This window comes from Hypomesus nipponensis, chromosome 17 (genome assembly GCF_054491055.1).
Source record: "Hypomesus nipponensis isolate SF chromosome 17, ASM5449105v1, whole genome shotgun sequence".
NCBI lineage: Eukaryota > Metazoa > Chordata > Actinopteri > Osmeriformes > Osmeridae > Hypomesus > Hypomesus nipponensis.
The window spans coordinates 7,727,022-7,752,188 of record NC_140377.1 but is presented as its reverse complement, the minus strand read 5'-3'; the positions used below and the strand labels follow the sequence as shown (position 1 = coordinate 7,752,188).

At 52.3% G+C, this 25,167-nt stretch overlaps 2 protein-coding genes across 3 annotated transcripts; one reads left to right on the top strand and one right to left on the bottom strand.

Annotated features, from left to right (window-relative positions):
* Window positions 1–73: 73 nt before the first annotated feature.
* On the top strand, window positions 74–24,814 carry tbcd (tubulin folding cofactor D). Its single transcript, XM_084678946.1, has 39 exons — window positions 74–654; window positions 773–823; window positions 1,175–1,272; window positions 1,357–1,458; window positions 1,627–1,773; window positions 1,906–1,961; window positions 3,138–3,270; window positions 4,120–4,165; window positions 4,274–4,406; window positions 4,502–4,644; window positions 4,745–4,805; window positions 5,081–5,155; window positions 5,267–5,361; window positions 11,060–11,216; window positions 14,276–14,333; window positions 14,493–14,522; window positions 14,793–14,878; window positions 15,671–15,751; window positions 15,862–15,935; window positions 16,174–16,291; window positions 16,493–16,553; window positions 16,787–16,809; window positions 16,910–16,941; window positions 17,060–17,122; window positions 17,241–17,317; window positions 17,445–17,526; window positions 17,622–17,740; window positions 17,898–17,989; window positions 18,421–18,561; window positions 19,608–19,691; window positions 19,810–19,968; window positions 20,928–21,066; window positions 22,727–22,848; window positions 22,949–23,026; window positions 23,133–23,222; window positions 23,321–23,408; window positions 23,718–23,827; window positions 23,949–24,033; window positions 24,589–24,814. The coding sequence occupies exons 1-39, from the start codon at window positions 468–470 to the stop codon at window positions 24,601–24,603; spliced, it is 3,591 nt and encodes a 1,196-aa protein (XP_084535072.1). The 5' UTR covers window positions 74–467; the 3' UTR covers window positions 24,604–24,814.
* On the bottom strand, window positions 5,415–10,013 carry znf750 (zinc finger protein 750). 2 transcript variants are annotated; one of them, XM_084678948.1, is made up of 3 exons: window positions 9,792–10,013; window positions 6,974–8,284; window positions 5,415–6,835 (listed from the first exon to the last, which is right to left on the bottom strand). In XM_084678948.1, the coding sequence occupies exons 2-3, from the start codon at window positions 8,263–8,265 to the stop codon at window positions 6,226–6,228; spliced, it is 1,902 nt and encodes a 633-aa protein (XP_084535074.1). In that variant the 5' UTR covers window positions 8,266–8,284; window positions 9,792–10,013; the 3' UTR covers window positions 5,415–6,225. The 2 variants fall into 2 exon arrangements, with proteins under 2 accessions (XP_084535074.1, XP_084535073.1); XM_084678947.1 differs by lacking the exon at window positions 9,792–10,013 and having other exon boundaries at window positions 6,974–8,581.
* Window positions 24,815–25,167: the final 353 nt, after the last annotated feature.

The following is a 25,167-nucleotide window of genomic DNA, read 5'->3' as shown; positions in this document are numbered from 1 at the left end:
GTCCCTTATCGGACACTGTACTGTGGAGTGGATACCAACGCGATGCTGCGGGAACTTCACAACAGAGGAACCTACGCAATCAAGTAGCTGAAACAATTCTATGAGCTGAAAGCTAGCTTTGAGGCAAACATTTTTGTGTGTAATTTTTGGACGTACATATACAGAGCTAACCCACAAGCTACATCCCGTGTATCGTATTCGTTTAATTCAGTTTATGTCTATGTCTGGCTACTCTGCTAGCTAGCTAATCTGACTGGCTAAGCAGTTGTTTTAGCAAACCAGTGAACGTTAGCAGAGCTTGACTAGTCTAAAGTAAATCTTCTGTCAGCATAAAGCATGAATGATTGCATGGCTATGCAATGATTTGAGCTGTTGATGCAAACTCACTGCAGTGCCTAAAGTTACCGTCTTCAACCGTCTCCAACACCAGTGCACGAATTAAACATCTCACAAAAAGTCAGACAACCATGGCATTAACCGAGGTAGACAATGGGTGCAATGGGGAGGATGGTGTTGGCGAGCCCGAAGTTATTACCAAAACAAGCGTCCTGGGAGGGTTCGGCGAGAGCGCTGAGACCCGTGCCCTTATTGCGAGTCTACCAGAGGCCTATGGAGACATGGTGTCAAGGGAGTCCTGTACCGAGAAATTCCTGGGTGAGTCTTCTCGATTGACTGATAATACATAGTATTTACATGTGAAAATGTTTCTTGCACGAACAGTTACTGTTAAGCTACACCATTTTACGATAACAACATGTTTGTTTTTGTGAAGTCATCATGGACCGTTACCAGGAGCAACCACATCTTCTGGACCCTCATTTGGGTAATGCATGTTGCACGAGGAGTATTGAAGTGTGTGAAATTGCGATGTGGTTACTGTTGTACTTTTTAGTTCAGAACATAATCCCCGACTAACCTACCTTTTTACCGAAGCATTTAAGTATTTTTTTTATCTCAGAAGGGTTTTACTACTTTTATTAGTTATATTATTGTTGCTATTTTAATTATGACTTTTATCACTTGTATTATTGTTTTTATTGATTTAATATAAATCACTTTGAGCTACAATTCTTGTATGAAATGTGCTATATAAATAAAGTCTTACTTACTTACTTACTAACAGACCACTTCTACAATATACTACAGTTACAATCGACATTCTCTCTTGTAACAGAATGGATGTTGAACATGCTGTTGGACGTTGTGAGAAGTGAGAAGTCTCCCCCTCTGCTGGCCCATCTGGGCTTTAAATTCCTCTACATCATCTCCAAGGTAAAATAGGCTCCAGGAAGACCGTCCATCTTTCTCTGTCCCTGTGTCACATGCTTCTGTGATGATAATCCTTCTTGGCGTTAGGTGAGAGGCTACAAAGTCTTCATGCAGCTGCTTCCTCATGAGGTAGCCGATGTCCAGCCAGTTCTGGATCTCCTGTCGAGGCAAGACCCCAAAGATCCAGAGGTGAGTGACACCTTTATTAACCTTGTATTGTGCCTAGGCCATGAAAGGGCACAATGGATTGTTATTATTATTATGATATCTTCTGCGATCTCAAAATGTGTCTGATTTTAGGCACGTGTATTTTATCTTTCCTAAGCGCTTCCTTTATCTTGCTTCTGGTTTTGTTAGACATGGGAAACCCGTTACATGCTGCTTCTGTGGCTCTCAATGACCTGCCTCATACCCTTTGACCTCTGCCGTCTGGATGGTCATCTGGACCCAGAATCGGGCCAGGCCAGAGAGCCTATTATGGACCGCATCCTTGCTATCACCAAGGTAACATCAGCCCCTCCACAACATGCGTTGGGGTAAACATCCGCTAATTTTCATAAACATCTGTAGTGCGTTACAGTGATACATGTTATAAATCTCTGTTATAGTTAATAACATGATTTTTTTACTTTGCAGTCTTATCTCACAGTTAGTGATAAGTCCAGAGATGCTGCGTCTGTTCTGGTATCAAAGTGAGTACAGATTTATTATTTTTTATTATTGTTGATTAACTTATAATGATGGACTTACAATATGCAATAACAGGCATTGTAATCACTCACAAAACAAACCTCTGCTGAACTGTAATACTTCATATTTAGTTATTCAGTTTCTTACCAGAAGAGGGCAGTATTAGATAAATCGTTTCAAAACCCAAGAGTGTATGGCTGCAGCCTGCAGCCTCCCATCTCATGCCCTCCCGTCTCATGCCCTCCCGTCTCATGCCCTCCCGTCTCATGCCCTCCCATCTCATGCCCTCCCGCCTCATGCCCTCCCGCCTCATGCCCTCCCGCCTCATGCCCTCCCGTCTCATGCCCTCCCGCCTCATGCCCTCCCGTCTCATGCCCTCCCGTCTCATGCCCTCCCGCCTCATGCCCTCCCGCCTCATGCCCTCCCGCCTCATGCCCTCCCGTCTCATGCCCTCCCGCCTCATGCCCTCCCGCCTCATGCCCTCCCGCCTCATGCCCTCCCGCCTCATGCCCTCCCGCCTCATGCCCTCCCGTCTCATGACCTCCCGCCTCATGCCCTCCCTTAGGATTAGTTTAAGGCCAGGAGTCGTAGCAGAGGTCGAGGTTAAGGTTAGAAACAACCACGACGGTTGGGGGACAATGATGGTCGGTACAGCACACCATGCATTTTGTCACCTGCTGTGTTTTTGTTGTTGTTTTGTGTACCTGATGTGTACCTTAAGGAAAATCACAAAAAAAAAACATCAAAGTCTGCAACCATAAATTGCTCTAGGTAACGTTAGCTAATATTCGCTAACAAATGTCAACATAAAACGCTGATGCAGTTTTAAATGAAGGTTATCGCAGGTTTCATCAAATATACGTTAACATCAGGGACAGAACAATAACATGCAGAAATCAGCAAATAATATAGGCCTATTGATATTAAAGTTTTTCAATTTATTTCAACAAACATGCTCACGAACTAACCTTTAACTCCATCCGTAAAATAATTAGCGATTTAGTATTTTTGACCCTCTTAATTTACCGTTGAACAGCTTGGGCATGAGAAGGGAGGGCATGAGACGGGAGGACATGAGAAGGGAGGCTGCAGGCTGCAGCCATACCCATCTCTCCAAACCAGTTGAGTCTCAGCTTCACTCTTCCTGTTTATATTGACATTGTCATGTTTGGTGACAGGTTTGTGACTCGTCCTGACGTGAAGCTGAGGCGCCTGGGAGACTTCCTGGACTGGAGCCTCACTACCATATCCCAGGCAGATGACCACACCATGGAGGGGATAGTGGTGTTGGATGGGGCTATGCAATCTCTGGTAAAGCAAACACAAACCTGGCACTCATTCCTCACACCTATTTAATTGTGCGTGTGTGCGTTTGCCAGGTAATTGTGTGTATGCACGGTTAAACAGCCTCAACCTGTTATTTGTAAGTGTCGCCGACAAGAGCCGACTTGACTGGTATGTTTCATGTAATTGCTAGTGTGGTTGGGACAGGTGCATAGTACACCTGCTGCCTGCTGTAGGCTATCTGATAAGCCAAAGACAAAAGGATCTGCTTCAGTGTCTGTCTTATTAGGGACCTTGAATCAAACCACCCCCTCGTAAAGAAAGTAGGTCTTTCGGACCAAAGTCCATTGAGATCATCTCATTCTCTGGTCTCCTTTTGGATGTTATTGGCACTTGACACACAATGACGGGTGTTGCTTGAGCCTAAGCTCATTGATTGCAACCTTCAAGTGTAATGTCAGTGAGATTGGAACCAGTACTACAAGTTTGAAGCGTCCCTCCTTACACTTTGGATCTGTGAGTTGGACATGTCTCTATCTGGTGCTTGGAGGCTTTCAAACAGGCTCTGTGTGTTCTGATGCCCTGGAGGGCTTAAACAACCTCCCAAGCTTGCAGTGTACAGCACCCCTTTAGAAGGCACCAAGAACAGAAAATGGTGATGGAAGAGAACATTGTGAATGGACCAGATGATGTTCCAAGCATTCCATATTAGTTGAATTCCCATTCAAAAGTAGTACAACCAGTGACTTAATGCCATATGTTTCCAATATTTAGTACAGCTCATTCGATAGCGAGCCTGAAAATGGGCAGTACCTTACTGTATTCAGTATGTTTCTGGATTTGGAGACCAAATTGATGACTTCCTCTGTCCAACAGGCCCAGATTTTCAAGCACGGAAAACGGGATGATTTCCTCCAGTACGGTAAGTTTACCCGCACATCCTTGTTGTGACTGAGCTGTCGGTGACCCTCCTCCCTTGCATTGCCAGCGACGAAACCAGTGAGCCTGTCCTCTCCCTCTCGGTTCCCAGCCCCGACCGTGCTGCAGTGTCTGGACCAGCGGCGTCTGTCGGAGAGCAGCCAGGCCATGTTGAGGAAGCTGGGGATCAAACTGGTCCAGAGACTGGGCCTCACCTTCCTCAAACCACGCCTTGCCAAATGGAGGTCCGACCGGAGGGTTCCCCTTCACTTCCATCTGTTGTCAAAAAGGCCACCGACTCGGCCGGACGTGTCCTCAGTATTGTGTGTGTGTTTGTCAGATATCAAAGGGGGAACCGTTCGCTGGCATCCAACTTGTCTCAGAGTCCGTTGACCTCGACCAAAGACCCCGCATCGCCTGTCGTGGAAACTGAGGATCGGGAGGAGGACTATGACATTCCCGAGGAGGTGGAGAACGTCATTGGTGAGAACGCCGTTTTGTCTGTGGTGTCCAGTCCGGTCCAGTGGTAAAAGGCTGGCCGCCCTCGTGTGTTCAGACGGTAACGCTGGATGTGGTTTCACAGAGCAGCTGCTGGTGGGGCTGAAGGATAAGGAGACTATCGTTCGCTGGTCTGCAGCTAAAGGGTAAAATCCTCTTGTTGTATTCGGTCGAGCATAACCAAACATGGTTTAAGGCTCGGTCGTGACCTTTTGCGCACCTCAGTACTCTCTCGTACGCGTTGTTGAAGAATACGACAGGATTTAGAAGCCACCCATTGACAGAGCGCGTGGATAACATTTTGTTATTTGATGAGTGTTGGTGTTTCCGGTCGAGCCTACTGTAGCTACAGAGAGAATCAGTGTGCATAAAGGCACCTGCTGGGTCCCAAAGCTGAAGTGTTGCTGTGATTTTTAATCAGAATTGGGAGGGTGACAGGACGGCTTCCTAAGGAACTGGCTGACGAAGTGGTCGGATCGGTGCTGGACTGCTTCAGGTATACATCTGTCAATCCGTTTTTATAACTCGCATTACTAAACAGGCCTACCTTTTGTTCATATAACCGTCAACCTCAACACTAAAGAAGGGTTGTGTGTGTTTGTTTTAGTTTCCAGGAAACAGACAATGCCTGGCACGGGGGATGTCTGGCCCTGGCAGAGCTGGGCAGAAGAGGACTGTTGCTTCCCTCCAGGCTCTCAGATGGTATTACCTCACACACTTGTGGCACAGAAAAACGCATGGGTTTGAGTTGTATATTTTTCTCTGTTTTTTCTTTTATTTGGTGTCCTTTCATTATTTAAACGTTGCAACAGTACCTGTTCCCACCACCACATAAACAGTACACCTGTCCGAACATATATACATATATATATATACAAAATATGTTATGTTTAAATAATATATCATTTTTATAAAATATATTTCACCTTCTTCATGAGAAAACAGAAGAAAAAATATGGAGGGCGTCCCTGACATTTACAGGCTTTACAGTATTGTTAGTGTACAAACACACTTTCAAACCATTAAATATTGTACATTTGTATCCCCATTTTTCAAAAACACGTGTCAATATTTCAAAACTCACAGTCCCTTCTCCAAATCCGCTTTTTTCTCTCACTTCATTAAGACGTCTTATTGATTTATTCTGCGTCTTTTACCCTTTTGCTGCAACAGACTGACTAGCTTTAACAGCTATGGCATGCAAAGTGCCTTTGTTGAAGTGATTTCATTGAATAGATCAAACCTATAATTAAGTGGTATGATGTAGTTTGTTTTGTGGGGTACCAATGAATGACCTGAATGAATGTATCCTTTCCTAATTTCTCAGTGTGAACCCAAATAGAATTATCTTTGCCTCCTCAGTGCATGCACAGTAACACAATTCAGAGATCCCATCCAAGTGTGCGGTCACACCGAGCTACCACAAGTGTAATATCAATGACAACATTGAAATGGCCTTGTTTCAGGTCTCGGTAAAACGTTCATTTGTGATCCCCTAAGTTCTCCCGTAGTGAACAGTCTTCCAGCAGGCGAGAGGTGAGGCTGCTAGAGCAGCTCGGTGGGTCGTCAGCAGCGAGGCCGTTTCCTCAAGGCCCGACCGGCCTCCTTACCCCTGCTCCTCTTGGCTGGCCTCTTTGCCGGAAGCGGGGCCTGTTCACTGCTCGACCGTTTCACCTGCTTGGCTCTGGGGCCCTGCTCTGTCCTGGCCTTATGTCCCTTCTGTGTGACGGCTGGGCTGGTCTGGGGAGGAGGGCAGACAGGCTGTGTGGAGATTTCTGACTCCAGGGTGCTGACTGCAGTACTGAGGCCACAGGACATGTTGGTTGAGCTGGCACCGGCCAGCTGGCACAGGGCCAGGGCTGCCGTCTGTCGCTGCTGGTCGCAGGGCTCCTTCCCAGACGGATTCTGGGGGAGGCCTCCAGGGGCGGCCAGGGTGGGACCGAGGCCTGGGCTGCTGCCGGCTGGAGCTCTCAGACTCAGGTTGAGTGGCAGGTCCTCCTGGGGGGCTCCTGCACCAGGACAGCTCCCTCTGCTGGCGTGGAGGTCATGTCTGACGTCCTTGTCCTGGTGTCTTGTCGAGAGGTTCAGGGGGGCCATGTCTTCACCGCGTTCAGATAGAGGGTCACTACAGTCCTCGGAGACGGGTGTTGTGCTCTCTGCGTTCTGCTCTGGTGGCCTGAGAGAAGTGGGGGGGAAAAAAAAGACATAGTTATTTTAAACAATACAGCTTGCGTTGATTGAATCGCCATTTTCCCCAAAGCTTTCATGAAACGTGTCTTCCTTCCATGTTAGAGTCCAACATGTTTCTACTAACCCTTCTCCCAGGCGCGCTCTTAGCTGCAAGCTCTTTGTGGATTCATCTCTGCTCGCGTCTGCGCCGATGGGTTGTGCGGTCGCACCTGCGTCGCCCGACTGGCTGACCGCTTGCGTCTCCCCCGGGATGGTACAGTGGGGGAACTCGGTGTGTTTGTGGCTCAGCTGGGAGTGTCCGGGCCTGTCGGGTGACCCCGAGGCAGCGCAGCCCGCCATGGGGCTCAACCTGGTGGGCTTGTGTGCCGCCTGCCTCTGGCTGTCCTCCTGCTTCTCAGCCGTGCCAGCGGGCTCACCGTGGAGACGATGGTGGAAGTAAAGGTCATAGTCCCGGAGCCCCGGCCCCGGCCGGTACACATCCAGAGGAAAGTACCTGGAGCCTGGGACTGGAACCTGGAGCTCGTGGGGCCGGTACACGCCGTAGTGCACCGAGGGTGCTGGGTGAAGAGTGGGGCTGTATCGGTACGGGTACTGCGGGTAGAGGGAGGGGTGGGGGGGCTGGGCCAGGGGCTGAGCCAGCACTGGCCTCTGGGACTCCAGGAAGTCTCTGTGGTAGGGAGAGGGGTTCGACCCGTTCAGGTGAGGGTGTCCTTGGAGGAAGTAGTGTGGGTAGAAAGGATGCAGGGGCCGCTCTGAGAACATGTAGTGGGAATATTCTGGATGCATTTGAGCTGGGTGGGGCGGTTTAAAGGGCAGCAATGGTCCCAGCGGGCCCCATGTGTAGGGGGAGTTGTCGGGTAACGGAGCGGGGATGGGCGGCTCCTCCAATTGGTGGATGGGTGACTTAATGTCGTCTGCACTATCCCGATTGGGCGTGACTGTGGAGAAGGCTGAAGGGCGGGGCAAAGGCCTGTCCTCTTTGTCCTCGTTGGTTTCCAGGCTAGCTTTCAGGACATTGTGAGTGTCCTGTCGGACTGGGCCGACGTGTTCCACGTCGATTTCCTCCTCCTTCTTGTCCTCCTCCTCCCCCTCCTCCTCCTCCTCCTTGTGTTCCCCGTCTTCTTGGCTGGGAGGGCTGGGGCTCCGGACCATGGGCTGGGGACCGGGGGCGTCGTTTGGGGGCAGAGGGCCAAGTTCACCCTTTTCCAAGGGCTTGACCTGCCTTCCGACATGCCCGCCTTTCTGGGAGACCAGGGAGATGGAGTTCTTGCACAAGTTGTATTTCATGTGGTTGAAGAGGTGAGACTTCTCGTTGCAGGTGAAGGGGCACTGGAAGCACTGGTACTTGAAGGGCTTGCCCGGCGGCCGGGGGATGTAGTGGGGCCTCTTGGGCTTGCGCTCCTGGACGGCGTCCATCTTGGTTCCTCTTTGCGCTCTTTTAGGGAAAGGACGACAGGTGGAGATGACGGGGTTAGGGCTTAGCATTGCACACCCCAGACTCTGACTCCTTCTTACACTTTGCTGCGGAACATGTCAGGCTTTAGTACCAACAATGGGCCGAGAGTGTAGATTTAGCTCATCTTTCTCTCGGCCCTGAGCTGAAGAGGATTAGCCTACTCGTGTTGCCAGACCAGTTCACAGGGAGCGTTGCTAACACCAGTAGAATGTAATGTCCCGAATGCTCAGGCAAATGGGTGAAATGGTGCACCCTGAGGCTAATCTATTCCAGTAACTGTGGCTTGGCCCTCATGTTGGGCAGCAAACACACTGACAAGCAACAAAGCCCCTATACAGTAAGCAAACTACCCACATGTTTACATAGACTTTGTGTCCCACTTTGGACGTGCTTAAGTGGTTGTTCCTACTTGCCTCTCCTGTCTGTCTGTCTGTCTGTCTATTTCTGACTGTCTGTCTGTGGGCGAGGAGCCTAGCCGGGCAGCAGACAGGCCTGGAGGGCGTGCGTCGACTTGCTCCCCTCTCTCTCTCTCTCTCTCTCTCTCTGTCTCTCCTCTCTTCCCCTCTTGAAACCGCGCTCTCGGCCTCGTGGGAACCAGCAGCCACCTGCTTCCCATGACTGCACCTGCAGACGGACGCGTTAGACACAGCCCGATGACACATCCCCAGCCTGTCGGAGTGCGAGCACGGCCCTCGGGAGCCTGGCCTACCTCCCAGAGAAGCCATGAGGTGGAGCAGAGGGCCAGCCTAACACCCCCCGCCCCCCCTCCCCCCAGACCAGTGGTGGGGAGTCATTCGGAGGGACTTTTTTCCCAAACGGAATCCCTCTCGTTTCGGGCTGCCGAGATTTTTCCCCTGAACTGCCTCCTAGGGCCATGACTTTACTTAGGTGATGGGCGGTTCTTCTCCAGAAACCAGCTTGTCACGCACTGTCGCAAGAAGTCGTCATTCAAGTTTCCGCCCTGGTGTAGCTCGTCGAGCCACTTCTCTTAGTCGGTTGGCAAAGCTTTTATTTTTGGGACACAGCGTTTTTCACGTTTTTAGGAAGCCAAACTGAAGTGGAAAGCCTTAATAAATCGAATCTGTCCATATCGGGTGATCTGTCTTTGCACAGGGTCATCTGCGCCTTCTCATTTAGTCAAAGTCATTCGACTACAATTGCCACAACTCCCCCACACCCTGAACCGGGTCTTTGCGTTGACTGTTAAAGTCGCTTGTAAGGCGTTCTCAGGTCCTGTCTGTCTGAACGATATCTACAGCAGGATATTCAAGCACACAGGTAACAGGTGCACTGGGACTGAGTTTCAACCCTAACACACAGTTGGCAGGATTTAGCACTACTAACACGACTTCGACAAAGGAAACATGCTCTGTGCGATTTTAATCAACAAAATAAGCCGTTATTATGTCTCCCATGGTCTCGTTCACTAATCGCAGCCTCGCCAGTTGACTACCCTCAGTCAAATGTAGAAAAGCAACGGTCTTACCTGCTTAGCTTCCGATAGTGACGCCTCCAGTGTTGGTCTCTGTGACTCTCAGTCTCACCCTTGGTATCCGGGAGAGATCTTCACCAAAGTACCTGCTAGAGTCCTCTGTGTGTGTGTATGTGTGTGAGTGCACACGGCAGGTTGATCTCTAACAAGTGGTGAGTAGCTATGTGTGAAGTCCTAGCGCTCTTGGGGGGGCGGGGCCTAATCCCAAGCACCAGGGCCTGGAGGCAACATTGATGCACCTGATATTACTTAAGCCCCAAGCCATGATTTACATGATGGGGAAAAAAAAAAAATTCTTTCGTGGGAAAGACCACAAGGCCATCAGCAGGATGGGTAGGGCAAAGCTCAGATCTGCTCTCAAGTGTGCAGTCTAATGGGTATGACTCGGGAATGTCGGGTTGAGTTAAATGGCGTAACTTTGCTGTAGACCTTTTTAGTTCTAATAATACACCAGCTGGAAGTGTTGAGAAATTTACATTTGCCTCCTGGGAAAAATAAAGATGGCATTGCCTGCTTATCTGATATTATAACGACTTTCTCTTGTGTAAGCATAAGGGCTGTCATGAGGGGAATTAATATCATGTTCAGTTAGCCCCTCCGCTTATTCTGCCTGCCCTCACACCTGTTGCTGCAATGTTGAACTGCATGATGAACACCATCAGCATGCCACACAGTATCACAGTGTTCTTTCTGCGGCACACGCCCGTGTGGTGGCTTCACCTGTCGCCTCAGCAACCGGCAAAGGAGGACAATTGTCAGGGGGCGGGATGAACACATGATTTGTTTCACAAGTTTTTTTACTCGCTCTCTTTTTTTTTTTCTTCTTTTTTTTTCATTTTTTTTCTCTCTCTCTCTCTCTCTCTCTCTCTCTCTCTCTCTTCCTGTCTCTCCCTCTTGTTCTCTCTGTCTCCCTGTCTCTCTCTCTGTCTCCCTGTCTCTCTCTCTCTCTGTCTCTCCCTGTTTCTCTTGTTCTCTGTCTCCTTCTCTGTCTCCCTGTCTCTCTCTCTCTTGATCTCTCTGTCTCCCCCCTCTCTCTCTCTCTTCCCCCCTCTCTCTCTTTCTCTCTCTCTCTCTCTCTCTCTCTCTCTCTCTCTCTCTCTCTCTCTCTCTCTCTCTCTCTCTCTCTCTCTCTCTCTCTCTCTCTCTCTCTCTCTCTCTCTCTCGCTCTCTCGTTCCCCCCCTCTCTCTCTCCCCCCCCCTCTCTCTCTCTGTCTCTCTCTCTCTCTCTCTCTCTGTGTCTCCCTCTGTGTGTCTCATCGCAGTGGTTCCGGTCATCCTGAAGGCGCTGACCTACGAGGAGAAGAGGGGAGCGTGCAGTGTGGGCGCCAACGTGCGCGACGCGGCGTGCTACGTGTGCTGGGCCTTCGCCAGGGCCTACGAGCCGGTGGAGCTCAAGGCCTACGTCAACCAGATCGCCTGGTAAGTCTTCCTCCGCCCTCCCGCCCAGTCACCCCAGGCGGACGTGTGGCTTGACCCTGTCTGGGTTCTGCTGCTGGGAGAATGTCCCCTGGTAGTCAGCCCCCATAGGTGTGGAGGTCCACATTCAGTTTAGTTTGAGGCTTTGCGTGTTCAAGATGGAAGTGAACTGATGTGTATGTGAACCGATATGAACTGAAAGGAGATGCAGGTATGAACATCTTCTCACGACCTCGATAGTGCATTCTGTAGAGTGATTTATAACACAGGTACAACGCACGACCCGAGATCTCATCGGTGCAATGTCAGCCTGAGATATTATTGGTAATTGCGTTTATCCTGATTTGCATAGCAATCTCACGGCTTACCTGTAAGCAGTTACTTGCTGCCTGAAACCAGTTTTTCTATCCCCAGGTAACAGGTGGCTGCTTTCCTCTCTCTCTCTCTCTCTCTCTCTCTCTCTCTCTCTCTCTCTCTCTCTCTCTCTCTCTCTCTCTCTCTCTCTCTCTCTCTCTCTCTCTCTCTCTCTCTCTCTCTCTCTCTCGCTGTCTCGCTGTCTACTATATCCGTTCATTTCTTTTCTAAAGATTGTTTTAATTTGTTTTTTGAACAAAGTCTCCAACGGGACCGTGTTTTTTTTCTTTCTTCTTCTACCGGTTTGACAAAACCGCGACATCTCTGAAGTCAACCGAGAGACGAGCCTTTTGTCTACACACGGACACAAAGCCGAACACACACCTTCCCCAACACCCTGGGTGCGGTGGAGTCTCTGGGACAAGAGTTGCTCGTTGTCACGGCCGGTCGTCACCGACCTGTTGCCGCGGCCGGCTCGCAAGCCTCTGCCTGCTCTGTTCCAGAGTAACCCCTCCCCTAGCCAAGCCTCTGCCTGCTCTGTTCCAGAGTAACCCTCCCCTAGCCAAGCCTCTGCCTGCTCTGTTCCAGAGTAACCCTCCCCTTGCCAAGCCTCTGCCTGCTCTGTTCCAGAGTAACCCTCCCCTAGCCAAGCCTCTGCCTGCTCTGTTCCAGAGTAACCCTCCCCTAGCCAAGCCTCTGCCTGCTCTGTTCCAGAGTAACCCTCCCCTAGCCAAGCCGCTGCCTGATAACACGTGTTCGGCTTGTTCTCAACCTTTTTTATTGGCGTCTCGTATCGCAAGCCGTTAATCTGTTCCGCGTGAAAGGCAGTGCGCTCTGATCCCTGTGTAAGCGTGGCATGATGGGAGTTGGAGTAGAACACGTTGAGGAGGGGGCTAATCTCCTTTTGTGGGAATGGGGTTGAAACTGAAGATCAGTTGCACTGCCTTAAAAAATAAATAAAAATGAATCGACCCAAAATATTGACCTGTTACTCCTCACCTGTCATGTAAGTCTGTTGTGTGCTAAGTGACTGCACGTTGCCGAAATCCGACGTTAGCATTAGACGTCATGCACTCTTTAACTTCCCTGGCGACATGTGTGGGCCTGTGAGTCCTGACTGTGCAGACCAGTAGTGTCGGTTTGACGAACCCACTTTCTCATCACACACACACACACACGCGCGCGCGCACACAGACACACACACACCACCAGTAGCTCCCTCCCAGTCCCTCCAGCACTGCCAGGTTTCGCTTGTTGAGCCTGGTTTCGGTCGCCGTTTGGCACCAGAACTCAGGCAAGATGGGTCCTGCTCCTTATTCATCACTAGCTGATGACACCTTGACGCAACCTTAATGTAGCACACTTAAATGCAACAGTTTGTTTCACAGACACACTCACACACACACACACACACACACACAGGTGCAGTCTCCCTCACACCCCAGCGCAGGATTCAGCATGTCCCCAAGACAGTGTCCTCAGCAGAATCCCATATCTCTGCTTTTTCCTCCCCCCCAGGCCACGAGTGGTCAGCACCCCCCGCACCACACACACATACACACACACACACACACACAAGCTGGCCAAGAAAACAGAGCAATGAGACGTTTCTCTCAGGCTGTCGTAGGGACTGAGAGGATAAGCCACCGCACAATGGCTCGTTCACACTCGCCATCTCAACCCAAACAAGTACACATCACACCTTCAGACACCACCCCACCCACGAAGGATCAAAGACTTCTTTCTTCCCCTGGGGGGGACAGCCAACTCATTGACATAGCAGTGATGTGAAGTGCTTCTCGACTTGCATGATTAATGTGTTAGTGGGAGTCTTTCGCAACATGAGCTTGGCAGTGCTTCTGCAGCAGGGTCCATCTGTGTCAGGGTCCAGCTGTGTCAGGGGTCCAGCTGTGTCAGGGGTCCATCTGTGTCAGGGTCCAGCTGTGTCAGGGGTCCAGCTGCGTCAGGGTCCAGCTGTGTCAGGGTCCAGCTGTGTCAGGGGTCCATCTGTGTCAGGGTCCAGCTGTGTCAGGGGTCCAGCTGTGTCAGGGGTCCAGCTGTGTCAGGGTCCAGCTGTGTCAGGGTCCAGCTGTGTCAGGGGTCCAGCTGTGTCAGGGTCCAGCTGTGTCAGGGTCCAGCTGTGTCAGGGTCCAGCTGCGTCAGGGTCCAGCTGTGTCAGGGTCCAGCTGTGTCAGGGTCCAGCTGTGTCAGGGGTCCATCTGTGTCAGGGTCCAGCTGTGTCAGGGGTCCATCTGTGTCAGGGTCCAGCTGTGTCAGGGGTCCATCTGTGTCAGGGTCCAGCTGTGTCAGGGGTCCAGCTGTGTCAGGGGTCCAGCTGTGTCAGGGGTCCATCTGTGTCAGGGTCCAGCTGTGTCAGGGGTCCAGCTGCGTCAGGGTCCAGCTGCGTCAGGGTCCAGCTGCGTCAGGGTCCAGCTGTGTCAGGGTCCAGCTGTGTCAGGGTCCAGCTGTGTCAGGGTCCAGCTGTGTCAGGGGTCCAGCTGCGTCAGGGTCCAGCTGCGTCAGGGTCCAGCTGTGTCAGGGTCCAGCTGTGTCAGGGGTCCAGCTGCGTCAGGGTCCAGCTGTGTCAGGGTCCAGCTGTGTCAGGGTCCAGCTGTGTCAGGGTCCAGCTGTGTCAGGGTCCAGCTGTGTCAGGGTCCAGCTTCCTGTCATTGTTCATGTGTCCCTCTGTGTGTGTCCCCCCCCCTCAGTGCTCTGGTCATCACTGCTGTGTTCGACAGAAACGTCAACTGCCGCAGAGCTGCATCGGTGAGGGCTTCAGGTTCAAATGAAATGCATACATTTAGTTTTAATATCGATACAAAGACCCCACCCTAGTTGTTTACATTTTACCTACGATGACAGAGATGGGTGAGAAAATGAACCCCCCCACGCCTAACTTTATTTTTCCGCCTCCATCTCTTCCAGGCCGCTTTCCAGGAGAATGTTGGAAGACAGGTTTGTTGGCCCAGTTCGTTGGAAATTCATTCTTCTGTTACTCCTTCGTTGATTCGCTTAGTTTCCATTGCAAATCACGGGCCCCACTCCTATTCCACTGTGATCTTATCAAATGCCGCAGAGCGCAAGCTTGTGGCTGCCCTCACCATGTCTGGGCGGGCACACACACACACACCAGTCTAGGTCTGCAGACTCCAGCCTGTAGGCCGTCGAGTGTTTCTCCTCAGTTCCAGACACCCGGGTTTACTTCCCCTGTTTTTCTTCCTACAGGGAACCTTCCCTCACGGCATCGACATCTTAACAGCAGCCGATTACTTTGCTGTGGGGAATGTGACCAACTGCTACCTGTCCATCAGGTAAGCAACGGCGAGATGGACAGGCACGAGCATCCCCACTGCTTTTTTTTCTCTCTCTCTCTCTCTCTCTGTCTCTCTCTCTCTCTCTCTCTCTCTCTCTCTCTCTCTCTCTCTCTCTCTCTCTCTCTCTCTCTCTCTCTCTCTCTCTCTCTCTCTCTCTCTCTCTCTCTCTCTCTCTCTCTCTCTCTCTCTCTCTCTCTCTCTCTCTCTCTCTCTCTCTCTCTCTCTCTCTCTCTCTCTCTCTCTCTCTCTCTCTCTCTCTCTCTCTCTCTCTCTCTCTCTCTCTCTCTCTCTCTCTCTCTCTCTCTCTCTCTCTCTCTCTCTCTCTCTCTCTCTCTGTCTCTCTCTCTCTGCACTCTCTCCCTCCCTCCCTCCTTGCCTTCCTTCTTTCGCTCTGGCGCTCCCGTCTTGCTCTCATTCTCTCCGCCGGCCATGTCATCTTCGACATCTAAGGAATGAACCCAGAGTGCCACCAACAGCAACCCTGCCTCTGACAGAAATGTGACCGTCAGCCCAAACATTCCATCGTTTGCAAATGAACAATGAGAAATATTCTAAGCCCTCAGGGCAACCAACTGCTACAGGTTCACGTTCAGTATTGAGGAAGCGAATCAAATGTCAAGCGTCCTGTGTGAAGGAATCCTTAAGCTTTCGTTTGGGGAATTTAGTTTGGGCTACTTGGAACCTCTTCCGTCTCCCTTCCTTTTACCAAATGTGATCATGTGAAACGACTCCTCCTTAACCTGTAAAGAAGTGAACTATCAATGCCATCCTTTCTCTCCCCCTCCCCAGCGTTTACATCGCCAGCTTCCCAGAGTACACCAGGCCAATGATCCAGCACCTGGTATCCATAAATATCAACCACTGGGATGGGTGAGGGGCTCATACGTCTTGGTCGAGAGATGAAACCGCAGGACTCGTTGATTTATTGGACTGGCGTTTTTGTTTTTTGTGTTGAAGGGAATCCTATGTTTTGGTTGCAGGGTGATAAGAGAGCTAGCGACCAAGGCCCTGCATAACCTGACGCCTCAGGCCCCGGAATACATGGCCTCAACGGGTAAGTCATGTCGTGTCACCTGTTCCCCGGCCCTGCAGTTGAGGTAAAACGAACGACTCGATGAACAGTAAACATCTCAAACTTTGGGCTCAGTTAATTGGAGCTTCACTGACATTTACTGACATAAAAAATTAAAATAAAAAAAAAGTGACATTTAATCCCCCTCAGCCTTTCGGGGAGGAACAATTCTGGATTGTTTGGTTTCTCCCTAAACTGTATTCGGGGGTTCCCTTCTTAGTTTTACCTCAGCTGTTGCCCATGGCGATGGGCATCGACCTCCATGGTCGTCATGGAGCCATCCTGGCCTGTGCTGAGATCAGCCACGCCCTCTACAAGCTCGCCGCAAACTCCAACAGGTAGCCCCCCCCCCCCCCCCCCCCCCCGCAACCCAGCCAACCAATCAGACAGCCCAGGGCTCAGCCAACCGCCTACTTAACAACACCCTGCTTCTTCGCGCAGAGCATTCATCTCTCATGCTGTCCTGAAATCCAAGAAAATGGGAGTTTTAACGTTTTTGGTATGCACTGTATTCAGAGTATGTGTTCTTTCACCCACAGGCCCTTGACTAGCTTAATATCCTCAGAGTGTGTGGAGGGACTGAAAAACATTCACCAGAAGGTTCGTTTTTTGGTTGTGTAGAATGCTGCCCCCCCCCCCCCCCCAGCTTATCTGTGTCCGGATTGGGTGTAGCTCAGTGGGGAGTTTAAGGTTAGGTTCCAGGTTCAAAGACCCCCCTCTGTATGTCACTTTTGAAACTATGATACTAGTGTGTTGCTCAATGAATTCAGTGTTATTATTGTCTTGACTGTAAATATCTCCCCGTGAACTGGCCTGTTTGTTGTTCCCTCCAGCTGTTTGACAGGAAGCAGTATAGGTGAGCACTCTTCTCGTCTCCAGTACCAGTGAATAGCTAAATCGGTCTGTAGGCTTTGCTAGTCAGCCCGTCGCTAACCCTTGCGGTGTTGTTTACGCAGGGGTTTCGGCGGAGAGCTAATGAGACCGGCAGGTATGTACGGACCCCGACCGCCAGGACAAACACCACATCGGGATGTCTGTGGGGGAACCAATGGGGCCGCATGCAACACACATCAAAGTGTCTTCTCTCTCTTCTCCCTCCCCTGCAGTCTGTACTCTGATTCTGAAGCTGTCCCTCTCCAAGATGCCCTTCAAGGACGACCCTGTCATCGGTGAGTCTGCGGGGGGGGGAGGGGGCCGTCTGTGTCCGCGGTGACCCTGGCAGGGCCTCGGTTGTGGGGGCGGGTGGGTGGTGGTGTACCGGCACTTAACGCCGTTTCTGGCTTCCAGCCGGCTGGCAGTGGCTGATTGACGACAGCCTGAAGAGCCTTCACCTCCTCTCCAGCGGAGTTCGGGACGGCGTGAAGGTATTACCCCCCCCCCTCCCCCTCAATCCAGACGACCTCAGTCCCTGTATTTCTGCCCCCGGCGGGGCCAGTAAGTCCCCTATCGGTCTGACTGCGGTTCTCACCCCCCCTCCCCCCCCCCCTGTAGGAGTCCGTGGTGCAGGCCCTGGCCGCCCTGTGTGAGCAGTACTACCAGGCCCAGCCTGGCCAGGCGGATGCCCAGATGCAGGGTGAGTAGGGTGGACGCAGCGAGGCGCAGGACCTCCACGATCGCGTCAGTGCTGTGGTTCTATGGGATATGACTGTAATCTGTGTGTGTGCGCAGAGGTGCTGGTGGCCCAGTATATCCAGTCCCTGAAGAGTCCAGAGGTGCTGACTCGCTGTGGCGCTGCGCTGGCCCTGGGCTCCCTGCCTAGATTTATGATCCACGGCAAACTGCAGCCGGTGTGTACCCTTATGTGTGTGTGTTTGCGTGTGTTTGCACATCTGTGTGTGTTCAGTTCCTCTTCAAGATCAGATCCCTCCGGGCCTCCTCCTGACACATATGCATCAGGTAATTCACGTGTGTGTGTGTCTGTGTGTGTGTGTCTGTGTGTGTTAGATCCTGGAGGGGCTCCGGAAGACATGCGTCATCACCCAGAAAGAAGGGAGCTTCCCCGAGGCGAGGAGGGACGCCATCCGAGCCCTCGCCCAGTGAGTGTCGCCCCCCTCGGCGTCGCCCCTCCGCGTCCCTCCCCCGCTGTCGTACGCCCCTCGCTCCTCCCCTTCCCGTGACTTCCTTTCCCCCCTCTCTCCCTCTGCCTCCCTCCTCTCTCTTTGACCTCCGCTCCTCCCGTCCCCCCGCTCGCCGTCCCGCCCACCTGGCTTCCTCACCCCGTTGCCCTTGTCTCCTGGTCCCCCGGGCGCCTTGTCGGCGCGACTGCTCGCTCGGCCAATCGTGGGCAGCCTGCTCTCTCTCGGGCACCCTGGCACCGAGCGGCCGCCTCGCCGCGGGCCCTCCCTTTCCCCCCACCCGTCTCGCTCGCCGTCTCTGTCCTGCTCGGCGTATTGTCTCCTCGACCCCTTTTTTTTGTGTGTTGCGTCATTCATCGCCGTCTCTCTCTCTCTCTCCCTCTTCCGCCCAGGTTGTGTGTGAAGGTCGGCGTGCGCGCCCAGGGTTCGGCAGACTCGGCGCTGTGTGCGGAGAACGTGACGGAGGTGTTCGGAGCTCTGTTGGCCTGCATGAGGGACTACACCACCGACAGCAGGGGAGACGTGGGGGCCTGGTGAGGCGCGCACACACGCAGTTTCTTCTGCCCAGAGGGGGTGGAATGTTCCCCAGCAGGACTCCTGGTGCCTGGCTCTCTGGTGGCCCTGGGCGATGCTTACCTGCACCCAGGAATGTCACTAGACTTGTCACTAGATCTCTCTCTCTCTCTCTCTCTTTCTCTCTCTCTCGCTCTCTCGCTCTATGTCTATGTCTCTCTCTCTGTCTATGTCTCTCTCTCTGTCTATGTCTCTCTGTCTCTCTCTCTCTGTCTCTCTGTCTGTCTCTCTCTGTCTCTCTGTCTGTCTCTCTCTGTCTCTCTGTCTGTCTCTCTCTGTGTATGTCTTTCTGTCTCTCTCTCTGTCTCTCTCTCTGTCTGTCTGTCTCTCTCTCTCTCTCTGTCTGTCTCTTTGTCTCTCTCTCTCTCTCTCTCCCTGTCTCTCTCCCTGTCCTCTGGTCGCTGCTCCCCCCCAGGCTATGCCAGCTCGTGCTTGCCTAACGCCAGGGCAGTCAGGCCCCGAGGGAGAGTTCTGGAGTCGTACTCGAGCGAGGCGACAGCGCCCAGCCCAGCGTTTAGGGGACACCTTCCCTCATAGCCCGCGGCAGCGTGCACCTGTTTCTGCCTGCGCCGGGCTGTTTGAAACGGCGGCTCTCTGAGGGCGTGCCTTTCCTGAACAGCGCTATTAACACGGAACACAAACAGAGTCCACCCTCAGGGGAGACCAAGCTGTGCCTCATTTGTGTATTAGGCCGTACAAACCAGTTACATGACAAGTTGGATCCAAAGTGGGTGTGAGTTTGTGTGTGTGGGTTTGTGTGTGTGTGTGTGTGTGTGGGGGGGGGGGGGGTTGGTATGTACATGCATGCGGTAAGTCAGGTGGCTGGGCGGTTAGGGAATCGGGCTAGTCATCCGAATGTTGCCAGTTCGATTCTCGGCCGTGCCAAATGACGTTGTGTCCTTGGGCAAGGCACTTCACCCTACTTGCCTCCGGGGAGAATGCTCCGCATGAGAGCGTCTCCTAAATGACTCAATGCAAATGCTAATCCTGTGTGTTCTCTCTCTAGGGTCAGAGAGGCGGCGATGACCAGTCTGATGGAGGTTAGTCTCCTGGTGGCCGGCCACGCCCCGGAGCTCCTCGCGCCGCATCTGTGAGTGACCGATGCTGGGAGTCTGTTCACACAGCCGATCTAACATCGCCATGACGGACCCTCTCACAACTGGTCTCTCTCTCTCTGTCTCTCTCAATCCTCCTCCCACTCCCTCCAGCGTGAAGCGCATGATGTGCTGTCTGGCTCAGCAGGCAGCAGAGAAGATCGACCGCTACAGAGCTCACGCCGGCTCCGTCTTCCTGCGTCTCGTCCACAGCTCCCAGCCCGCAGTGCCACACATCCCCCACCGGGAGGAGCTGCTGAGCATCTTCCCCCTGTGAGTTTCCAGCCCGCCCAGCCCTCGGGCTGTGTTATTGGAACTTGGCAGAGCCTGACTGGAGTTTGCACACACACACACACACACACCTGGGTCCGTTTTCAGTTTGGGGGAGGCTGGCTCTGACGATGTTATTTGGAAATATTGACTTAGATGACTGTCAGTTGACCTTTCGCAAAAGGTCCCCACAAACGGCTTTGACTAATCCTACCTTTAGCAGCCGCTCACGACTTGAAGAAGGGCCGTCAAGCTTTCGGTCGCTAAGGTGCAAAATGGCCTATGGAACCTAGAAATCTGAAAGCATGTACCCTGAAAGTTTAGAGGGGAAAAGTCTGTTTTTCTCCCCGTTTTCAAAGCCCAAAACCCAAGAGGAAAGATGCCTGCAGTGGATAAAACGTGTGGGAGGCAGCTAAATACCTTCAAGATCAACAACAGAAACTTCTGTCTGCTCCAACGTAGCTACTGCACTGTAGTTGGCTGATCTGGAATCATTTACTAGCCGAGGCCATGTTAGATAACAGGGACGGTTACTATGAAGCGTTTTAACACTGACAATCGACTGTAGTGGTCGCTGTGGAAATCGGTGTGCTTCGATTGTTGTTTCGTCCCCTTCCTTGTTGATTTGAATATTTTAAATATATCTCTACTGCATATGGCGATCCCGTTTGCCTCGAGGCGTCACTCTAAAAAGAATTCCCCACACTGACTGGGTAGTATGCTGCTTGTACAGCAGATTGCAGTAGCAACCGCCATACAAGCGAGCCCAGCTTGACAGCAACAGTAACTCATGTGGGCGGGGCTTTTGCGAAAAAGTCCATTTCAGTTCCTGCAGTTTCAGCAGGACATGGGGTGGGGACACAGCCTTGGGGGGGGGGGGGTTTGTGGCTTTGACAGGCACCTTTGCTGTGAGTGAAACCTGTGTGTGTGTGTGTGTGTGTGTGTGTGTGTGTGTGTTTCAGGGAGGAGGCGGAGAGCTTGAACTGGAATGCTCCCTCCCAGGCCTTCCCTCGCATCACCCAGCTCCTTCACCTGGCCCAGTACCAGTACCACGCTCTGCTGGGCCTCACAGTGTCTGTGGGCGGCCTCACCGAGTCCACGGTAACCCCCCACCCCCACCCCCCCTTCCCCAACACGACCCGGAACTACAAGTGGGCCTTTGTCTCTGCCAAGTGTTTGTATCGTTGTGTTTTCTGTTTTCTTTTAAAGGTCTGTTGTTGCCGATGTCGTTTGTTTTCATGGTCTTATTCGAACCAAATGTGCCTTCTGTGAAGCACCTTGTGACCTGGCTCGGTGACAAGGTGCTCGGTGAAAATCCAGTTGACTTCCTGACGACGGCCGAGCGCTTTCAGCAGCAGGCCTGCACAGCCACGTCCCGAGGGTCCCACCACTGGTCTGGAGTGAGCCGACTCTGGGCAGGAGGGCCACAGCTCGTCGTGGGTGTCATTGTCTCCCTGCTGGATGTCCTCCACAGGGTGGCATCAACTGCTGCCGGTTGTTGTCGTGTAGCTAGGCGTCACTTTGGCCAACAGAGGGAGCTAGAGATTGTTGTGCGGCTCGTACAGTATTGCGCAAGAGCCTTAGGCACCCATGATCTTTGACTAGAATACTCACTTTAAATATTATTATTTTTTTTGGGGGGGGGGTCTTCTGTACTGGTGCTGCAGTATAAAAGTGCAATTTTGAGAGTTGTATTTATTTTCATCTTTTCGTGATGTCTCGAAGCATTTTTTGCTCGACGTTGACACTTTTGCATTTGTGCCTACGACTTTTGCACAGTAATGTATATCTAGTCCACTGCGAGCGGAGGAACTTTGCTGGTTTCTAAAAAAGCCCGAAGGATCAGGCAGTTGTCCTCTGGCGTGTATCTGCTCTCTCCTTGAAAACAATGAGAGTGTAGCCCAAGCCGTGGCCAGAACCAGTCCCACGGGTCAAATTCAAGTGAAACTGACATCGCGGAAATTGGTCTGAGGCGAGTCCCTCCCACAGGTGACGAATAAAAACGTGTGTAAAACAAACAAAAACAAAACATGTGGGCCCTTTCCCTCTCCCTGACCCCCGGGTACCCGTCACTCTGCAGGCCCCCACCGGAGGGGCCCGGGCTGGGCCTCAGACCAGGTCCTCCCCCAGACCTGTGAGAGCCTATCCGCCCCCCTCTGTGGGGTTTGGCCCTGGGGGACATTCACTCACCGTGATTTGTGGAGGTTGTGGTTCTTTTTAAAACGTCACCGTTTTGTGGACGTCATCAAGAAAAACCCGGTGAGGGGGGCTTTACTCGGTGCGGCGAGGTTAGTAAAGCGCCGTTTCAGGGGGGCTGTGTGAATCAGAGGTAGCCAAGACCAACGCACATCCGTGGCTGGATCCGAGGGTTCTCACAGCCCCGGAGACCCAGAGCGATGGAGCCCTCCTGGAGCGTCCTCTCCTGGACTCCTCTCCCGCCAAACGCACCAGGAGTGCCACGAGGCTTTGGCATCTCGTCGCTGCGCGGGGATCGGCGGTTGCGTAAGACGTCGGGGGATGATTGATGCCAGCACAGCGTGACGATTCCCGCACGCCAAACGACGACGCCCCGTCTCAGCGTGACTCTGTTTTCCCCCAAATCTGCCCATTTTCAGACGCGCTCGATAAATATTGAGAAGAGCTCTCGTGTTCTGTTATTCCAGAGTGCTGTTTTGGATTTCCAACTGTTCTCACGACCGTGGTTCTACGAGGGTTGCGCGCGTGCGTGCTGGCGCCTAACGGTCCTCTCCCTCTCCCCCAGGTGCGTTTCTCCTCCCAGTCACTGTTTGACCACCTGAAGGAGATCCAGCAGGACAGGGCCGCCCTGGGCCAGTTTGAGAACACCCTGCTGTCCATCTTCAGAGACCACCTTCACAATGACCGGTACACACACGCACACACGCTCTCTCTCCCACCACGAGCAGCTTTGCGTGGGTCCTGCTTGGCTGCCGGGATTGGTAACGCGATGCTCTCCTCTCCGCAGGGTTTCGATCCCCTTCCTGAAGATGCTGGACCAGATGTTGGCCAACAGCTGTTTCGAGATCTTCACCTCGGAAGACGAGTGAGTGGTGGTCCTCCGAAATCTCCCTGTTGGTCCCCTGCAAAAAGCAGGGAGACGATTCGGCAGCGAGTAGTAACACGGATCTGTCCCTCTCCTCCGCCCTCAGTCACCCGTTTGGTGTGGAATTGCTCGCGCTCTGCAAAGACGAGATCAGGAAGTCCAAAGACGTCCAGAAGTTGCGCTCCTGTGTGGCTGTGTACGTGTCCTCCCTTGTAACACACGCACACACGACACAGCTTGCATTGTGCTAACGTGACATGTCTTGTTATACGATTCTCCCCTTCCCCCCTGCAGGTTCTGTGGGATGGTCCAGTTTCAGGGGGAGATCAGGCGGAAGGTTCTGTTCCAGCTCCTGTTGCTCCTCTGCCACCCGTTCCCTGTGGTGGGTCCTGCTCTCTCAGTCTGGTCCCTTCTAGATGCTTCTATCACATTCTAAATATTCTGTCTGTCTCATTTTTCATACTCTGTCTGGTACATTCTAGTTACTCTGTGTGGTTCCTTCTAGATACTTCCATCCCATTCTAGATACCCTGTCCCATTCTAGATACTTCCAAAATATTCTGGATACTCTGTCGGGCCCATTCCGTATCTGGGGATAGCTGTCACGGTTCTCCATCATGTGTGCATGTGTGCGTGCTTCAGTGCGCAGCCCAAGGCAGCCCTCACGGGTCTGTCTTCCTTTCGCCTGCAGATCAGGAAGTCCACGGCCAGCCAGGTGTACGAGATGCTGCTGACCTACGACGACGTCATCGACCCCTCGGTGCTGGACGACGTCACGACTCGGCTGAGCGACACCAACTGGTAAGTGGTCAGCGGCGCTGCGGCTCAGGTCGATCGGTCGTCATATACGAGTGACACACGTTTCATGTGATGCTGTCTGCACATACTGCCGAAAACATGGCTCTCTGTCGCCCCCTCTCAGGGAGAGTGACATCGCCACGGTGAGGAGCCACAGGAACGAGATCTGTGAATTGTTAGGGGTTCGACCACCCCAGCTGGTCACTAAGGTAACTGTTATGTGTGTGAGTGGTCCCTCTAAAGCAGGGGTTCCCAACCCCTGGTCCTCGGGGACCCCCTTGTCCTGCACGTTTTAGATGTTTCCCTGCTCCAACACACCTGGTTCAAATGAATGGGTCGTTATCCAGCTTTGCAGAAGCCTGCTTATGACCCTTCATTTGAATCAGGTGTGTTGGAGCAGAGAAGCATCTAAAACATGCCGGACAAGGGGGTTCCTGAGGACCAGGGTTGGGAACCACTGCTCTAAAGGCACATGCTAGGTGCAGTGCCGCACGCTCATTTCTGGGTTGCGAACTGAAAACGTTAGTACATGTTGGTTTGATGATCCTAAGAATGCACGCTCGCTTCCCTTTGCCAAACCCTGGTTCACTCTGCCATGTAGCTGAAACTTCATAAGGCCTCTTCAGTCACAAACACAGATTTAACCTTCAATGAGACCCCATAAGGGCTTTTATTTGTATTTTCTTGTACAAAAGCTAATGTGGTCCATGTCCTGGCTTCCCCGCCACATCTGTGTAAGCTGAGTGTCTCTCCTCTGTCTACAGAGCCACGTCCAGTAGTGCACAAGACGCGTGCCTTCTCTCGATGGACACAGTACAAACCCAGAAGGAAGAGCTATGCATGACATAGCACTTCCTGGAGCTGTCTGTTGACCTGAGTGCACTGGTCCATCTGTTTGCCTGAACACAGAACATTTAGAATAAGAACAAGGTTGGCTCCGTTTAACTTATCATTGTCATGTCATAGTCATTGAATAAACACACAAAAGAACTGTTGCCTGTCAGTTTGTGCAGCCTACGAATAATGACGATGGTAAAATGTTTTGCTTGTGCCGAGTTGTGTGAAACAGAGTGCATAAGAGGTGCTGGCCCAGTCTGGGATGACTGCTTACTTAATTACAGGAGGGAGGGGAACGAGCTGGCCTTTAGCTGGCTGGAACCAGTGCCCACAAAAACACAGGCAGGTGAGACAGTAACTGGAGCTCGTCTATATCATTATACTCCAGGGAAACGGCTGCCATTTAGAGGGTAGTGGGGAGTTTGGACAGCTCTTTCCGGCTCCTGTATCCTATGAAACCTTCCTTCGAGTTAGCGGAGGTGCCAGAGGCCGGAGGAGGACCAGGG

Coding starts and splice junctions, on each gene's coding strand:
- tbcd (XM_084678946.1), top strand. CDS start 468: ATGGCATTAACCGAGGTAGACAATGGGTGCAATGGGGAGGATGGTGTT. Junction 16,554..16,786: donor TGAAAAACATTCACCAGAAG/GTTCGTTTTTTG, acceptor TGTTCCCTCCAG/CTGTTTGACAGGAAGCAGTA. Junction 23,409..23,717: donor TCTGCCACCCGTTCCCTGTG/GTGGGTCCTGCT, acceptor TTTCGCCTGCAG/ATCAGGAAGTCCACGGCCAG.
- znf750 (XM_084678947.1), bottom strand. CDS start 8,334: ATGCTAAGCCCTAACCCCGTCATCTCCACCTGTCGTCCTTTCCCTAAA. Junction 6,836..6,973: donor AGAGCGCGCCTGGGAGAAGG/GTTAGTAGAAAC, acceptor CACTTCTCTCAG/GCCACCAGAGCAGAACGCAG.